At 41.6% G+C, this 13,399-nt stretch overlaps 1 protein-coding gene across 1 annotated transcript; it reads left to right on the forward strand.

Annotated features, from left to right (window-relative positions):
- The first annotated feature begins 257 nt into the window (after positions 1 to 257).
- PTGER4 (prostaglandin E receptor 4) lies at positions 258 to 13,185 on the forward strand. Its single transcript, XM_001371692.4, has 3 exons — positions 258 to 1,686; positions 2,247 to 3,169; positions 11,174 to 13,185. Exons 2-3 carry the CDS (start codon positions 2,294 to 2,296, stop codon positions 11,765 to 11,767), a joined length of 1,470 nt encoding a protein of 489 aa, XP_001371729.2. The 5' UTR covers positions 258 to 1,686; positions 2,247 to 2,293; the 3' UTR covers positions 11,768 to 13,185.
- Positions 13,186 to 13,399: the final 214 nt, after the last annotated feature.

Raw genomic sequence — 13,399 nt, forward strand, 5'->3', positions numbered from 1 at the left:
GTTTTGAAAACTTAGCCACTTTAGAAATAGCAGAGGTGGGCTATTCCCCCTCTCCCTTCCCCAATCATCTCTGCAACTAACCAATTTTTCTTTCCGAGAAACAGGTGGTATGAAGATCTCTACTCTCAGGTTTAATGACCCAAATCCAGCCACATGTTGTCTTTGTCTCTCTATGTCAGTTCTGGGTGAGAAAATCCCTGCATGTGATACGGACAACCCTGCTGTTAGACACAGGTACACTTCGGAGAAAACAGCCTAGTGGAGAAAGATCTTCGCATCCACAGGTTGGGTTGGTCCCGGGTGCCTTTTTCATCTCGCCGCGTTCAAGGCCGCGGCTCCTTCTTCATCCAGCCACGGCTGGGGCACCTTCAGCTCCTTTTATGGTGTAAGGATGCCAGTGCACCCTCCCATCACCAGCTTGGCACCCATCGCCTCCCGGGCACATCTCCCTGACCTATCCTAATTTGCATTCCCTGAAGCTCCGAGAGGACAAAGATATTCTTAAAGGTTGCCTTCCTTTTCTACCCCGTAGAAAGACTACTCGGGAAATAGCCCGCTGAATATACTGGAGAGTAGGGAGGCATCTACCGGAGATGCTTCTCTCTCCCGCCACCTCGACCCGGGAAAGAAGGGAGGAAACAGGCAAAGAAAGCGCTTGGGGTGGGAGAGAGAAAGGAGCTTCCCCAGCTTCTCTCCTGCGGTGCATCCTCGGGTTACCGTGTCGACCACAAACGGATGCTGATTCGGCTGCTGGCTGTGCAAGCTACCTTCCTTACAACCCGAGGACAAGGTACAGGAAGCTGCCACCCTGTGGGTACGAGGACTGCCTGCTGATAACAGTGGGCAGGAGGCAGGCAGGAGACCAAGTCAGCCTCCCGCCGAGGACGTTAACCCCGCCCACAGAAGCCCTAGGGACCGGCACACTCCAGCCCCTTCCTGCGATCGACAGCAGGGGAGCCTAGAGTCTGGCTGCGGAGGTGGGGTGCTGACCCCTCCTTCTACCCTCCTTCCGGGCCAATAGCTGGATGAGTGGTGCGTTGTAGGTCCCCGCCCCCTCCAGGGAAACTTGGAGGAGGAGAAAACTTTGTGCAGAGGTCTGAAGGAGCTTGACTGCTGCACATGCCTTGAGAGCGCAGGAAGATGAACCGATTCAGGTCTGAGCGCCAGCAAGAGAGGATCCCGAGCGATCCCCAAGACGTAGGAAGTTGTTGCCGCCCCAGCCGCCGGCCCCGATAGCCATCCGCCGGCCCCGATAGCCATCCTCCGCCGGGCCGCTGGGAGACCTGTGTGCACCTGTGGAACGGGCTCTTTGAGTGCTGGTTCCTACCTACATGTCCCCAAGAGTGTCAAGAGACCTTCCTGTTCTAGCGAGTTAAGAAGGCGGCGTAGCCCCTAATTGGGGGGAAATCCTCAGAAATTCCAACCCCGGACAAAATTCACTCAGCCACCTCCTCCTGAGCATCCTACTCTCTTCCTCCTTCTTGATTCCCCTAAATCAAAGGCAGGCTGAGCTGACCTTTGGTCTCGAAAGCAGACGGGCAGAAGAAGCTCGAACCCCGACCAGGGAAGAAAACCTTGGCAAAGCTCCACACTAAGGGGGCGCAAGACACTGTGAGGTTAGGGGAAGGTGTTTCAACAGCAATTAAGGGTACGGAGGAGCCTCTGCTGACATTACGGCTGCCACAGGTGAGAACTGGGGAGTGCGGGGCGCTGAGGAGTGGAGGAGGGGGAAGTAAGGACCTGGGAGTGTAGTTTTGACATCAGGTGAGGTGCTGCTTTAGGTTGGGAGCGGGAACGAGCAACAGAGCCAGTTCGGTGGCTTTAATATTTCTCTTCAAAACAGCGCCCTTAATTAACTTATTTTTAAAACGAGTATTGTTAAATAGAATCAAGTACTGTGCACTACCGCTTTCTTCTTTGCCCTGGGTCCTAGTTTTCCTACTAGCTGCAGGAAGGGAGAAGAGGGATATGAAGGGGTAGAGAAAGATGGAGGGAGGGAGAAAAGAAAAAGGAAAGTATGCCTTTAAAAAACATATCAAAGCCTCATATCTTTGGTTCTGAGATACTGGTTATGCCAGTAGATTTCTGTCTTCATGAAATCATGATTATTATCCTCATGACTTATAATATGCTTACATTTATTATATATAATGTGTGAAAGCTGAGCCTTAGAGAAAATAAAATACAATGCTGCTAAATGTTCATTTCTTCTCTCCTTATTGCTCACGTTTTTTTTCATCGCTCAGTCTTTCTAGGCTTTCACCCTAGGGCTCTGTCCCCTTTAGCCATCGCCATGTCCTCCCCTGCGAACGTCTCTGCCATTGTGGCTCCCGGGAACCAGCCCGGTCATCTCCCTCCTGTGACAATTCCAGCGGTGATGTTCATCTTCGGCGTGGTGGGCAACCTGATCGCTATCGTGGTGCTGTGCAAATCTCGAAAGGAACAAAAAGAGACAACCTTCTACACATTGGTGTGCGGCCTGGCAGTCACCGACCTGCTGGGCACATCGTTGGTCAGCCCGGTCACCATCGCCACCTATGTGAAGGGAGAGTGGCCCGGGGGCGAGGGGTTGTGCGAGTACAGTACCTTCATCCTTCTCTTCTTCGGCCTCTCTGGCCTCAGCATCATTTGCGCCATGAGCATCGAACGCTACCTGGCCATCAACCACGCCTACTTTTATAGCCACTACGTGGACAAGAAGCTGGCCGGACTCACGCTCTTTGCAATTTATGTCTCCAACGTGCTCTTCTGCGCCCTGCCCAGCATGGGACTTGGGAGCTCCACGCTTCAATTCCCCAACACTTGGTGCTTCATAGATTGGCGCACCAACGTGACCACTCACGCCGCCTTCTCCTACATGTATGCTGGCTTTAGCTCCTTCCTCATCCTCGTTACAGTCCTCTGTAACGTGCTGGTCTGCATGGCCCTCATCCGGATGCACCGCCAGTTTGTGCGCCGTACCTCGCTGGGCACTGACAGCCACCACCATGCCGCGGCTGCAGTGGTCTCCGCTGCCTCCTCCAGCCTGGCCTCTTGCTCCGCTGTCCCTCGGCTCAGTGATTTTCGTAGACGCAGGAGCTTCCGCCGAATTGCTGGGGCAGAGATCCAGATGGTCATCTTACTCATTGCAACGTCTTTGGTGGTGCTCATCTGCTCCATCCCTCTCGTGGTGAGTTAACCAGAATTCTACTGGCTGGGATGTGCGAACAGGAAGGGATCAGCTAGCCAAAATCACTCCATTTACAGGGAAGGCTAATTAGTAAATGATGCAGAACTCGAACCTAGGCCTCCTCTCAGACTACTGCTCTTGCTGTATCACCTAGCTTCAGTTAGGTTCTTTTTACCATGCTCACGTCCCCTCCCCCTTATTTGCTCCTTTCCTTTGGCAGGTATCTTATTTCCATTGTTTTGTCATCTCAGCACCTTAGAAGCTTAGATGTGTTCCAATCCCCCTTGAATCATTTGCACCTTTATTTTATACCTCTTCATAGTGAACTAACCCTGCCTGCAAGGATTTGAAGAAGCTTTTCTACTTTTTTCTTTTACTTTTTTTCCTTTCCTCATCTAGGCCAGCTTCCTATATCTTGCTGTCTTCCTGCCTTACTGTGCTGAAAAATACCCTACTCCCTCCCCTTGCCCTAGGATGCTCTCTTCCCTTATCCTTTTCTTTTCCCACACTGTTAGGATAGAACCTGAGCTTGGTGACAAAGTTGGCAAAGATGGGATTTTTCAACAGAGACTCAGAGACCTGTATCCATCACAGAGAGTCGCAATATTCAAACTTAGGTCTCTTAACTGCCAAGCTAGTACCATTTCCACTGCATCCCATTTTTCTTACAGAGAAAATTCCCTTAAATTTTCACGAAACACATATTTCAGCACTAATGCAAACCTGATCATTTATGTACATTTGTAATCATACTCCTGCGTCTTCCTTCACAGAACAAATATGATTCTGCCACCCCTAGAGAATCCCATTGGGTTTTGGAACACTTTCTTTTTAAAAGAACAGGCTTGATTTTACCATAAACTATTTTTTTTAATCATACTCACCTAAATAGATGTAGATTACCTATAGACCTGTGGTTTCGTTCATATAGGGAATCCTTCCCAATTGAAGGAGCTCCCTCTACAGATTCTCTGCAGCTTAGAATCTGGGAGAGTTGCCTAGAGAGCACTGGGAGATTTTATCACTGCGTATCAGAAGCAATGCTTGAATCTAAGTCTCTCTCTCTTATTGTTGTACTCTTTTAGATGTAGATGAAGCCAGGAAAGCTAACACTAAACCGTAGAACTGTTGCCTTTTTAAAAAATAATTTGTCATCCTGCCAGTGCTGTATTTAGCTCTTCACAGCTGAAAATTCTCCATCAGTTCACTCACGATTCCTCACACTGGTTTGGATATAGATAATAAACATAATAAAGTTGTTATTATTTGCCACCAACCATGTAGGGACCTTGATTGTTAAAAACAGTGTATCTCTGGTAAGGGTCAATGTCAATGAAAGTGACTTATGGGTGGATGGGAGCCAGCTTACAGTAGCATCTTGCCAGAGTATATAAACAGAAGCACAAAATATGACCAAAAGAGTTTAGGAGCTAGTATAATCTTCAGAGCTAAGTCACTTTTCCTATATAAATATATTTTACTGTCCTTAACAGTAGCATGGAATGAAGTAAGATTTTGGAAGCTACCAGTTTACTGCGACTAGAATTGAATTTCTTTGGTCTTTCCTCTTGACTTCTCGGTCTAATAAATGACAATGTGAATAGTTGTTATTTATAGAACATCTACTTTGTAGAAGTAAGACCCAGAAAGTTAAACAACATGTAATTCAAAAATGTTTTTGTAGTTGTGCTAAAAAGATATCTGTGCAAAGAGTAGTACCTTCCATAAGAAGAAATGTCTTCTTCCAAGATCTGAAAAGATCTAAAAAGAACAAATTAATGGACAAATTAAGCTTCAAACTCATTTTTGATAAAGTTCTTATGATTGTTTGAAATAACAGGGAAAGAACTCAGCAAAAAAAAAAAGTATGGCAAGCTATAAGTGCACTTAGAGAGCTCTCCATCTTATAAAAGATTTTTTATATAAGCACTGAAACACCTTTTTAAGGAGTCTAGACTTTATCTTTTTTAACCTTTAAAAAGACAATAATGAAAAGTAATAGGTTTTGTTTATATTCATAATAAAAAATGAGAAATATAAATTGAAAAGGAAATGAAAAAGTTGAATCAAAATCAACTACTTTGAGCACTCTAGAATTACTACAGTATAAGGTTATGTACTGCTTGGCCTGTTTATGAATATATGCAATGAGCCAAGGAATAATTCAAAAGTGAATTATCATTAAGACTAAGCCTCAATTACAGAGAAAGCAGTAAACTGGACCTGTGAAGTCAGCAGTATGTTATCTGAGGGTCAAATTCTTCAAATTATTTAAGTCTAGCACCTAACGGTGAGGGACAACAAAAAGTTTTCTTGATTTCCAAAAAGCTGTGACAAAATTCACCATGGAAACAAAAAGCTATGAAATAAAAGCCAAATTTTGCCTTGTTTTGAAAAGTTGAAAACCAGAAAAAGAGCAATAATGATAGTTTACAAACTATAATCTCATTTGCTAGAATGACAATAAAGAACTGTTCCTGTTCAGGAGAATGGTTAGAAGTTATTCCAGAATTTAGTTAAATCTTCGAAGGAATTTTTATCTGGATAACAAATTGAAATTTCCTTATTGAGCTAATCTATAAGCAGAAAAACTCCCTTTTGAGATACTCTAAAAAGATAATAGAATAAATTAGTTGTTTGTATATTCTTGAAGGGATTCAAGTGGAAAATTTAATGAACTGAATCTGCAGAATCCTCTCAAGAAAGTTAGAAAGATTTAAAAACAAATAGTGGGGATGATACAGTTATGATCATTTTACCCATTCTTCCATTTATACCCAGTTTCAAAGCACAGGAAGATTTGAAGAATTGCTATCTCTACTATTGGGATAAACAAAAGGGAATGTACACTCTAGAAGGATGTGGCGAGAACTTCCCCCAAAGGTTGCTTAAATGCAGTAGCTGGATCAATTTCTGGCTTCTCATGTTTGCAGCTCTCTAAGCAAAGATAATCACTATAATCAAATACCGTGCTTCAGGGTATGAGCCAATTTGCTTCAGGACTTGGAAAGCATTTTTTTCTTTCTCCATGCACAATTAGTCAAATGTGAGGTAGTCATTTTTTTTTTACCATTACTCCAAGTTAAAGAAGATCCATTTCACTACTAAAAGGAGGTTGGGAAATTAGGCAAAAGTAACAGCTCTGGCTTTGTGTGTCCTTAATCTAGAAAGTAACTGGCCATAGGGTTGTTTGTTTTTGTCTTTTGTTTTTTGCCTACTTTAAAATCAATTGTCTCTATAAAGCCTTTGTGATTAGGAGAGGATTATGAAGACAGATGAAAACCAGGTAAAAGAATACTTTTTTGTTTATAGAAGGAGTACTGTAAAGAGAGCAACAAAATGCCCTGGGTGGCATTTTAGACTAGTTAGACAGTGTAGGTTTAAGTAAACAAGTAACACAAGGACAGGATTTGAAGCCATTAGAGCAGAACCTGAAATGTTTTATTTTTCAAGTTTATTATCTCCTTAACTTTAAACATAGCACATTTTAAAACTGACAGTAAGCCTCCTGGTGTGTATAGTTGTACCTTACTCCATCTCCATGACTAAAATGAAGACACCCAAACTACCATATTGGAACACCGTGGTTGCAATACTCTCCTTTCTGCAATTTTCTTTTCCACAGCTGTTTTCCCCATCACTAGAGAATTTGAAATATTTGACTGGTTTTGCTTTAAAGTCATTAAGTAGATTCATTCCCCTACTAGAGAGCAAACCTAGCTTTATTAACTATCTCCCTCGCATCAACTTTCTTCCTTATTGGTCAAGTCCATTGTTCATAGTCATTACTTTAGCACAGTGACATGCTTCCTACTCTTTTGAGAACTTTCTGGTAGTTTTCTGCTCAGAGGCAAAATTTTTTTCCAGATGATACCATCCATTTGTGTTGTGTATTAGTGTTTTCCAAGCAGTTTTGCCTTCCATTATCTCTTTAACTTTAGCAAGCATATTATTTCCATTGTTTTGTCATCCCAGCATCAAAGGCTTAGACTTCTATACCACTTCCATACACACTCAGGTCTTGGATATATTCCAATCCCCTTTGAATTGTTTTCACCCTCATTTTAGGCTTCTTCCTACAAACCTCACAACAGGTTTTTTTTTTTTTTAAACCCAGTGACAGTTCTAGGAAAGAAGGACAAAAACGAGGCAAACAATTAATTGACTTGCCCAAGGTTATAGAGCTAGGAAGTATCTGAGGTCGCACTTGTACTCGGGTCCTCCAGATTCCAGGCCTGGTGCTCTAACCACTGTGCACTTACTTGCCCCCAACCACAGGTATTATTAATCTCACCTTACAGACCAAGGGAATAGGAACTTGGAACGGCTAAGCAGTGTGCCACCGCTTAGTGACAGTCAGACTAGGAGACCTGAACCCTGATCTTTTGACTCTTGATCCAATGGTCTTTTTGTATCACGCCATAACATTTCTGTCAACTCTTTTGTTAACAAATTCTTTCTAAGCCGTACTATGATGCTGTGGTCTGCATTGTTTCCGCGTGGAGGCAATAATTTTGTTTAAAAATATTTTTACATAAAAAAATCTTTTTTCAGGAACTTCATAAACAACTGGGTCCGTTTCTGCCTTTTCACAGGGTCGCTAGCTAGCTGGGCACACACAGAACACTTTATGCTCTTCACAGACGCAGGTCCCGTTCAGTCACTGAGCAGCATCATCTCTTTGCCAGGTTATTGAATCAGTTTCATGGGAACGTCGGCACCCTTTCTCAGTGCACACTGTTTCCAAAACATGAGCTTCCTGCTGAAATCAGGCTCTTAAGGTTGTTTCTGTTCTTTTTTTACCCAAAATTTTTTCAAGATTTTTTTCCTTACTCAGATGCTGCTTTATCAGTAGTGCGCCTTCCCCACAATGAAAATTGCCTGAACATGTTTACACCATGTTACGTCTAGGCCCTGTCAAACAGGAATTTCAGAAAAATGCTCTCCACTTTCTCCTATGAATTGGATGGCTTCTCCGGATGTATCCCTTCTGATACAGGCTTTCTACCCTCTGGGGAAAGCAGACCAAGTAGCCACGATAATTTACTTGTATAAAATATTCTTGATGCCGTATCTGGACATAAAGGCTCCATGGAAAAAGGTTGGCATAGAAAGGTCGACATCAGCTCTGAAAGAGCCCTGCTGGCTACCCCTAGAGGACACCCCCTTTCACTTCGATTGGTTTAACCATTTTGGCTTTTTTCACAAAATTTTCTCACAAAAGATTCAAATAGAAAAATGGTCTTCTTAACCCATCATTTCTCCATGCAAACAGACCTCCATTCTGGAGGAAGGAGGAAAAGGTGGCTGAAAGCACGTTCCTGCTGTAGTCTGACTGCTAGGCAAATAGAAACACAGAGATGTTCCTCTCCTGGCCTGTAGTCATCCAAGTCAGCGGCGAAGAGAAGCCTGTGTTCTGTGAGCTAGTACTACCCACTGGCTAAGATGCTGCAGAAAGTGTTCTGTAACACCTTCATCTCTCCTGTAGATTTTCCAGGAATTTGCCTTTTTCAGGAGTTGCTTGAGGTGAAAGACAGGGGGCTGGAGGTACCTGGCCATCCAATGGCTATACTTGTCTCTAAATACAGAGTTTAGGGGGCAGCTAGGTGGCTCAGTGGATGGAGAGCCAGGCCTAGAGACAGGAGGTCCTGGGTTCAAATCTGGCCTCAGACACTTCCCAGCTGGGTGACCCTGGACAAGTCACTTGACCCCCATTGCCTAGCCCTTACCACTCTTCTGCCTTGGAGCTAATACACAGTATTGACTCCAAGATGGAAGGTAAGGGTCTAAAAAAAAAAACACATACAGAGTTTCCATTTAATGAAAGCCAAGACTTCAGAGTTGATTACCTTTAGTTCCTAACTTGGAAATCAATCTTTAAGATAACTGGAGTAGCTCTGCCATCTAGTGGCATAATTCTCCAATCTTGTTAAAATTGTAACCTACAGATTTACCACACTGTACCATACACTAACAACACTTTTTTTTAATTCAAATACAATATTTATATGCCTTATAGGTAATAAGAATAGGCAAACATATAAATAAGGCTATAAGTAAATGTGATATTTGTGTTTTCTGCCAAGCATTTCACTGTAGAGAAACTATAATAACATCCATACTTTGAAAAATAAAATAGGGGATAGAGCACAAGACTTGGAGTAGCAGGACCTGGGTTCAAATTTGGCATCAAACACTTCCTAGCTGTGTGTCCCTGAGCAAGTCACTTTGCCCTTCTGTGTCAGAATTGTTATGCAGAAAGCAAGAGTTTAAAAGATGATAGATTAGAGACAGACAGGGACAGACAGATAAATGGAGAGATAGAGAGACAGATAAAGAAATAGATAGGTATAGACTTGTATTTTCATCAATGTATTCCCCTGGGAATGGGTGGTAGAAAGAACTCTCTCCATTGATTTGGATTTTAATCTTAGTGGTTACCTAGCACTTGTTCTTCCATCATAGAATTCATACTAAAACAAAAGGTAAGGGCTTAAAATATAGATAGATCTGGATATGGATAGATGCCAGATCTAGAAGAACAATGGCCAGACTAAAGACATTTCTGAGGGTTTTCCAGAAAGTGACTCTACGACCCTGAGAATGAATTACGGTTATTATGCCGTTGTGACTGAAATTGCATGTAAAATACATGTTCATCTCATTCACTGACATAACTGAGCAATAAGTGATTTTTTTATTTAATTTTGTCAAAATGCTTTTATCTTAATAACTTTGTGCAAATCTTTTTTAAATGAATTTGCCCACTTCCTCATCTTCTTAAGCAGAGGATCAAACCTCATTTAATGATTGTTTTATGATTCGGGGTCATCATTATGAAAACAAATTATAATACTGTTCAATCTGACATCGAATAGGCAATAATAGCTTCCTTAGTTACTGAAGACAAATTGTGGTTTTTTTAAAGTTCTTATGTTTGCTTTTTTGTAGGTTTTGCTGTTTTTTCCATTATTCACTGTTAATTCCTTTTTTCAGTATACCTTCCTCTAATATCTCTTCTTCCAGCTTCTACTTTGCCGCTTATAATCTGTTCTAACCTGAGAAAATAACCAAACAAATTTGTTAAAATCATCCCTTACATATGAGTAAATAGGCAGAGAGTGAGCACATGACACATTGTGATTTTTGAAACACTGATTATTAAATAAACCTCATTTTTTTTAAAAATTGAAATTAAGGATTATTCTTTGTCTTTGTCTTTGCCTTTTTCTTTCTCTTTTTTTTGCCAAAAGGATATAAAGTAAAAATAGCATGCCTAATAAAAAAATTATTTTCATTTAAGGATTTCTTGAAAATATTTATAATTAGATTATGAGTATTTCTGATAAGCCCAGTCACTTTTGTAGAAAAGAACTACAAAATTCCTCTAGTCATATTGAGTGCTGGGATAACTAGATAGCTTCTGTGTGAAAATAGTTTTTTAAAAATCTGTATGAAAATAGTTTTTAAAAAAATCATCCTCGTCATTCAGTAAGCAGCTGCGTAGCTGATTAGTTCCAGTAAAGCTGCATTTAGAAGGATTAAATAGTTTCCTTGACATTCCAGGCTTGAAAAGTACAGCAGCCATTTCTAAACTTTATTTTAAAAAGGGCAACTCTAGGCTTGCCTGTGAAGACTTGCATTGAAAACATACAGCAATGAGAAGGGAGGAGAGAGGTAGGGAAGACCTCCAGTTTCAGTAGTGGCAATAATGTGGAATGTGGGTGGGCCTCGGCCACATATAGACAGTAACATGATAGAAGTGAAAGATGAATGATTTAGCAAAATTGCCATGCACCAAACACCAATCCAGAAAAGATGGAATTTTAATTTCTTATCTAAAAAGCAACAGTGCCAAAATTTGACTGTGGTATCCATTCTTTTCCTTATTTCACGAACTGGGTTCCCAGAGTTTTTGCTGGAACCTTTTGCTTTCCTCTTGCTAAACTTTTTTTTAAGTGTCTTTCTCTGGATTTAAGTTTGGGTTCTATCTCCTTATTTTAGGTACGTGTCTTTGTGAACCAGCTGTACCAACCAGAAATCGAGAAAGATATCAGCAAGAACCTTGACCTGCAGGCTATCCGGATCGCTTCAGTGAACCCTATTCTAGACCCTTGGATCTACATCCTCCTCCGAAAGACGGTGCTCAGTAAAGCAATAGAGAAAATCAAATGCCTTTTTTGTCGCATTGGAGGGGGTCACAGAGAACGATCAGGGGGCAACTTTAACTGCACAGAAGGCCACCGGACATCTGCTATGTCCAGCCACTCAAGGTCGTTCATTTCCAGGGAGCTGAAGGAGGTCAGCAGCACCTCCCAGACTCTCCTTTACATGCCAGAACTCAGTGAATCCGGCATTGGTGGTCGTAATTTGTTGCCAGGAGCTGGACCTGGGCTGCCCCCATCAGACACCACCTCACTAAGGACGATGCGGAGCTCTGAGACTTCAGACTCCTCCCAGGGGCAGGACTCGGAGAGTGTGATATTGGTGGATGAAGTTGGTAGAAACTGTAGGGTAGCAGGACCCGCACATAAGGGAGGCTCCCTGCAAGTCACTTTCCCTAATGAAATATTAAACTTTTCAGAAAAATGTATATAGTGGGCATAGAATGAATACCCTGCTCTTTTCCAGGACCTTGTAAGTGAGGTCCAGCGTACTGGCCATATCCAAGAGGGATTTGGTCCAGCTCTGAAGGGCTGTTTTTGTCTTGCCACCCACTCCAGAGCAAAGCACCCACTCCTGACTCTTGATCAGGTCTGTCCCTCGGACGCCAGACACTCAGTGCCATGGCTGTGGTGTGTCTGTGGCCTAGGATCGCCCCGAGGACTCGGTGTCTGGAAGAAGCCACGCATTGCCACACTCAAGATGGTAGATGTTGTTATTCGTTTGGCATCAGGAAGTTAATATCTGGCACCGAGCAATGGGTCAGATCCTAAGAAGGCTCTGTTCAGATAAACTACAAGGACGGTTTGGTAGACAATTTCAGTGTCTCTCTAAAGCATGAAAATGTGAATTTTTATTGCTGTATATATCATGATTTAAAGTATTTAATGTATTTTCTTCTCCATGAGAAGGTTTTATTATTAATACAAGGTATGATGGAAGAATTGCATACACTTTCCTCCCAATATTACCTGCTGATGTTAGAGATGCTACAGGTGTATGATTTATTTTTCTCAAGGCACGTTCAGGCCAAGCTGTGATTGGTTGATTGATGGAACCAGTAGATCTGAAATTTTAATGTTGATGATGGAACCAGTAGATCTGAAATTTTAATGAGAGCTTTTAGTACTATCAGATGGGTAAAGGAAAAAAGTAGTGATTGGGCTATAATTTTCTAATTATAAGTTCTAAAAGTTCTTTCCAAAGTATGTACTACACATATTAAAAGACAGAGAGAAAGGCATGTTCATCCTTCAAAGAAAACATTCTTTTAGAAGAAACAAATATGCTGGCAAATATTTTCCCTTTAAGTCCCCACTGACATACTGATTTTAGTAAAATGTGCTATTAATCTGTACATCTTTAAATGAATAACTCCCCAACTGAAGTGTATAATGTTAAAAAAAATCAGGTCTCTTGTTTTTATTTTTCCATCAAAATAATATGTATATATTTTCACCTAGTTGCAGAAAAATAATCTACAACATCCATTAAGTTCTGAGTGGAAAATGAGTCACATCAATTAAGAAAATTCCTATTTGCCGTATGTGGAAGTATTGGAAGATTTGGTTTTCCACAGGGCAGACATGAAAGTGTACTTGTATAAGGATTGCAGAATGAGGTTCTTTCAGGATCCACTTATAACAGTTTATTATATCACACATTAATCCTGTACAGAAATTTGGAGGAACCTTTTTTCAAAGAAATATTAAGCATGTTCTGTTGCCTAAAGTGTTTTTGTGAATTGCTTTATTGTAATTAAATTCTGAGCCTGGTATTGGTACTGTTTGAGAAGTTGTTGTGCCTAGTGAAATTATTTTGACGATCACAATAAAAAAGAATATTCAGTCAAATGTGAATTCTCCACAGTTTTGAAAGGCTTTAGAAATATGCTCCCAAGAGTCTCTACAAATCAATTTATGTGGAGGCAGCATTGGTGTAGTGGGGAGAGCCCTGAAAAGGAAATATGGATTTCGACAAGTCCCTTCAAATCACCAGGCCTCACTTTCCTCATCAATAAAATGAATGGTTGGATCGGATGAACTCTGAGTTCTCTTCCAGCTTGGA

Source organism: Monodelphis domestica, chromosome 3 (assembly GCF_027887165.1).
Source record: "Monodelphis domestica isolate mMonDom1 chromosome 3, mMonDom1.pri, whole genome shotgun sequence".
Taxonomy (NCBI): domain Eukaryota; kingdom Metazoa; phylum Chordata; class Mammalia; order Didelphimorphia; family Didelphidae; genus Monodelphis; species Monodelphis domestica.

Bases quoted from the DNA above. Each gene is read 5' to 3' on its own strand.
- PTGER4 (XM_001371692.4), top strand. From the start codon at position 2,294: ATGTCCTCCCCTGCGAACGTCTCTGCCATTGTGGCTCCCGGGAACCAG. The intron at 3,170-11,173 runs GTGAGTTAACCA...TCCTTATTTTAG, and splicing joins TCTGCTCCATCCCTCTCGTG to GTACGTGTCTTTGTGAACCA.